General features: G+C 50.0%; 1 protein-coding gene across 1 annotated transcript; it reads right to left on the bottom strand.

Moving 5' to 3' along the window:
• Positions 1-2657: 2657 nt before the first annotated feature.
• Positions 2658-4149, bottom strand: Pmar_PMAR003591 (hypothetical protein; the record flags this gene model as incomplete). The annotated part of the gene is made up of 5 exons (XM_002784286.1): positions 2658-2909; positions 3016-3192; positions 3246-3413; positions 3537-3796; positions 3972-4149. The coding sequence occupies 5 exons, from the start codon at positions 4147-4149 to the stop codon at positions 2658-2660; spliced, it is 1035 nt and encodes a 344-aa protein (XP_002784332.1).
• Positions 4150-4546: the final 397 nt, after the last annotated feature.

Raw genomic sequence — 4546 nt, 5'->3', positions numbered from 1 at the left:
TATCAAAACCAAGAAAATGATCGAGATGACGACAAATGCCAGTTTTTGCAGCGAAGTAAACTTCATTTGCTTCGCGTCTGATCCCTTGAAGACAACTCGCGTGAGAGGTGGAGGTTCACCTGAAATTCAATGTCCCGTCATAGGGCTTTTAGACGAGGAGCTCACTCTCGTTCCACTGATGAAGCCAGCACAACCCACCACATTCCAAGCTCACCGTGAACCCATCGCCGATATCGTCGAGTGGAACGAGGAGGACTGCTGGGAGCTCTAGTATGTTGCATCGCCAAGCAGATCGAGGAGGCAAGTAGCATAGGGCACACTGAGCAGGTGACACCATCAGTGGCCCAGCTACCGCGGACTTCGTCGGCTACCTTGCTCCTCGTAGATGGAAGACCGATAACATCTACCTCGATAACACTGCCAACATCATATTCTACCGTAGGTATGGATATACCCACGTGTATAACAAGCACAATGGCAAGCAGAAGTTGACATATCATCATGATGCTGAAAAACAGTTCCTGCCCCATCGATGAGCATCCTTGAATACCACACTTCAGCCCATCGGACGAACAGTAAAGGATTTCAATTCATCGCTCATCACGACTCCGTGTTCACTTCCACTACGCTGAATCATGCCCTATGCAAACATATCATCACCGATCTTCAACTCCATGCGGGCATGAGGGCTCGGTAGACTTCGAAGTTCGAAGCTTTCGACGATGAGTTACTGAGCCTAGTTTAGCTCCTTTCACGGTGGAATCCACAGAGTTTGCTGCCAGTTCCCCCTCCAGCATTGAGAAAACTCCAACGCGGACACACGAAGAACTACGTGATCAAGAGCCTACTTAGTTATTGTTGGGCGCGATTGATTTCCTGAAGCTATCAATGGCGACCCTCAGGCGTGCTGCTCACACTGCGAGGCTCACGAGCTACGATTTCGTCAGTATTATCTCCATTGGGGAGTGATTCCGGCTGAAACCGACCTCCACTCGTACGAATTCGTCCGGACCAGCAGATGACGTTAGTAACTATCGCGTGACTTAACGCTACGGGATATCCGCAGCAAAACTGATACGCGCCCTCTTGCGCGGGTCTCCCGCGGGCCATCGGTGTTGAACCTAACGGACTCCCGGCAAACCGTTTTTCCCTGCCCTGCCCAGTCCCAGGATACTTGGGTCAACACATGCGGCATGGATCGTAATAGCCGTTGATCGCCTTGCGGCACTGCTCCCAGCTTGCGTCCTGACTCGACGGATACAGGCATTCCGCATAGCTTGCCGAGGCGCAGTCGTCTGAACTCTGTTAAGAACTGACGGGAGTAGTTTGATTGTTGAAGTGGAGGTCAATTGGCAATCAGCTACAAGCAACGTCGTCAATGTAACGTTTGTACGCGAGTTGGGCAGAGTTAGGCCAACTCATCGTCAATTGACCACCACTCGCCATGGGAAGTGAGGTTATCGTAGATCCAAGCCCTCCCACTCCACAAAGATATTGGCTTTGTACTACTACTTTATACTACGCTCCCATACTACTGCTCCGTAATAAGCCAGAACTCAGACATGCCACGTTGGATCCTTCCTACATTGACCGGACTGCTGGAGCACTCGGCCGCGTTGCCGTTGAACTGAACGTAATACACATGCAACATGGATCGTATTCCAAATACGACAAATACGGTATTTGTCTTATAAGGTCGTCACTGTAGCGATTGTCCGTGAGTTACGTTGAGTTAGGTCAACTCATTGTCATTGCAGTTGATGACCTCTCATTATAGGGAATGACGATATCGTACATTCAAATACGACTGTATCGAATGATGGATCATGCCCCTACACTTCACTTCATTGAAGATGAAGATGATTGAACGGCAAAGATATCTTCCTGTACATGTATGCAGCTCGTAACCATTCTCAAGCAGAATGGAACAATACACAATGCCATTAGAAGCTCGCATGACTAGGTTAGCAAACTCCGACTTACAGTCAGATGGGCGACCTTGTAAGACATAAGTCATCGAGCTGACAGGGCGCAAGCCGTCCAAATACAGTAATGTTTGGATCGACGATATGAGCTGCATAGAATGGTCGATCCAAGCTCAAAGCTGCAACTTTCGCTGTATCAGCACAGCGTTATAACCGATCGAGCCAAACAAACTTCGATGCTCAGTACAGTGTGTTCGAAGTGTTGCAACAAAAAAAGTCGTAGACACAAAGTGTAATCGCAGGTTTCCTCTGCTGCTAACACACGCCTGTGGTCATGAGCACTACGACCGCGCGGCTGAAGCCAACTCATCACGTCAACGGTATGCGAAAAATAAAACTTTCACCGATCTCTTGAATACCGTCTCCGGAAGACTACTGCGTTTACCGCCTTCCGACGAGCAACAATCAGAAATTGGAAACCGACCCGAGACTGGAAAACTCGTGAGCGATGCTCGCGGTTCGGAGCCGTAGTGCGACAGACCTAGGCTGATCCAGCTCGCTCAGACCATTTCGTCCCCGCACAATTATTATCATGCGATTAGTATCTCTAGTGAGCAGAGGCAGTGCTGAACTGTTCTCCGCGGGAATCTACTTGACGCCCTAGTATGAAGTGATCACTCAGCTCAAATACATATGTACAAACTCGCAAAAAGCTTCAACAGTGAAAAATGATTAGTTACGAGAATAAATATCAACGGCCTTGCGTAGTGTTCCAAGAGAAGGACGGAACGGAGCTTTACCCCCATCTGTCCGTAGTCGTGGATTGGACTTCCGCTCTCCACCTTTCAACGTCTTCGAATTGACCAGTGATGATCCAATTGCTGATTCCGGAGCGTTAAAGAAGTCCTCGTCGGTACAAGGAGCCCCATAAGCTGCTCCTGAGTAGTTCACCAAGGTCCCAATTTTCGACACGCTCGCGGAAACCTAATCACAGAAGTGCGAATAAGAAGAGGATCGTCTCACTGGAATTCCGTCATGGAGAATCACCATTGGACACGGTGATATCTTTTCCGCGAATGATACTTCGTACCTGTTTGAGCGTTGCTGTAGTTGACTTCAAGTTCCTATTAGATGCAGCAAGTTTCCGCTGCAGTTCCCCCGATCGACGCTTCTCTTCCCGGAGCTCCGCATGCACTCGCTCAAGCTCGTTGCGCAAGAATGCGTTAGCGTGTCTTAGATCCGAGATGGTCAAATCCCGAGCGGAAATCTGACGGCAGGAATCAATAAACGCGAGCTGTTCCAGGGACTCAATATAGCCACCTGGGCTTCAGCATCTGTCAGTTCCCTCTGCAGGCAGTACACATTGGTAGTGCTCATGCCAGCCATCGAGCGCCCTTGATGAATTCTGCCTGCTTGTCTACGGCGACCTCTAGGCCAGTCGCCACACGTAGCCTCAGACCATGCTGCTGCAGACCCAATTCGTGTGACCTGCAAGATTCACAGAGTATACCATCATTGAGGTCACGCTAGGTGCTGAATCGATTCGCCAATGACGAGCTAGCGAAGCGAAGCAAATATGTCTGTACAAAAGAACTCGAGTCGTCATCCCACCTCGGTTGATATCAGCTCGACATCGCGTGCCAACTTCGATAAGATATCCACATCATTGGTCGACTTCTGTGTGAGTTTACCCGACGTCCCGCTCTCGAACGGTGGGAAGGAACGCCCAGGGGATCCACCATCACCACCAGGGGATCCAGCATCACCACCAGGGGATCCAGCATCACCACCAGGGGATCCAGCATCACCACCAGGGGATCCAGCATCACCATCGGGGGATCCAGCGTTGGACTCGGGCGATTCGTCAACATCTGCAGGTACAGACGTACTGAGGGTGGCAGCCAACGGCCCAGGCCCTTCTTGAGTCAGAACGAGAGAACTACTGGCTCCATCTGATCGGCAATAACCAAGTCATCATCGCACTACTATTCCGGTGAGGAGCCGACAACGGTAAGCGTAATAGTTTCGTCGCAAGGCTAGAATCACCTATCATTGAGCCCACTGTGACCACACCGTCAGCTGTTCCTGTCCCATCAAGCGACACTTGAATTGGTGAACTGCGTTCCATAGGACCTGGACTCCCATCATGAGATCCATCAATTATGGGTGGGGGATCGCCAGATGGACCTCCTGGAGGCACCACCGACTTGCCGATAGTAGACATACACACCAAAGCCTAGGAGAATCACATACCCGTATGAATTGAAGAACTTGACTAAGCTCTCAGAGAACTCGTTACTCTGGACTAACACACTACTTGGGTGAATGCAGAACGATAATCCATGGAGAGCTAATGGCGTAACGGTAGCAATGTGTGCAGGAGTACCAACTCGTGCATTCGACTTCAGCCGGTGTGATTGACACTAACAATGATAAGATGAGCTCCAACCACTAGGAGAAACTATATATTTTACGAGCAGGGAAATTATGTAACACGATACAACAGGGTCACAGTCGGTCGACTCTACCACATACGTGCAATGGTACTTCTGGGAACCCAGTCCTAAGCCATAGGCAAAACCGGACCACCATAAGGTACACCCGTACCAGGACCAGAGCGG

The sequence above is a fragment of the Perkinsus marinus genome, assembly GCF_000006405.1.
Source record: "Perkinsus marinus ATCC 50983 genomic scaffold scf_1104296935302, whole genome shotgun sequence".
NCBI lineage: Eukaryota > Perkinsozoa > Perkinsida > Perkinsidae > Perkinsus > Perkinsus marinus.
Note: the sequence above shows the minus strand (reverse complement) of the source record. Positions and strands in the feature narration are given on the sequence as shown.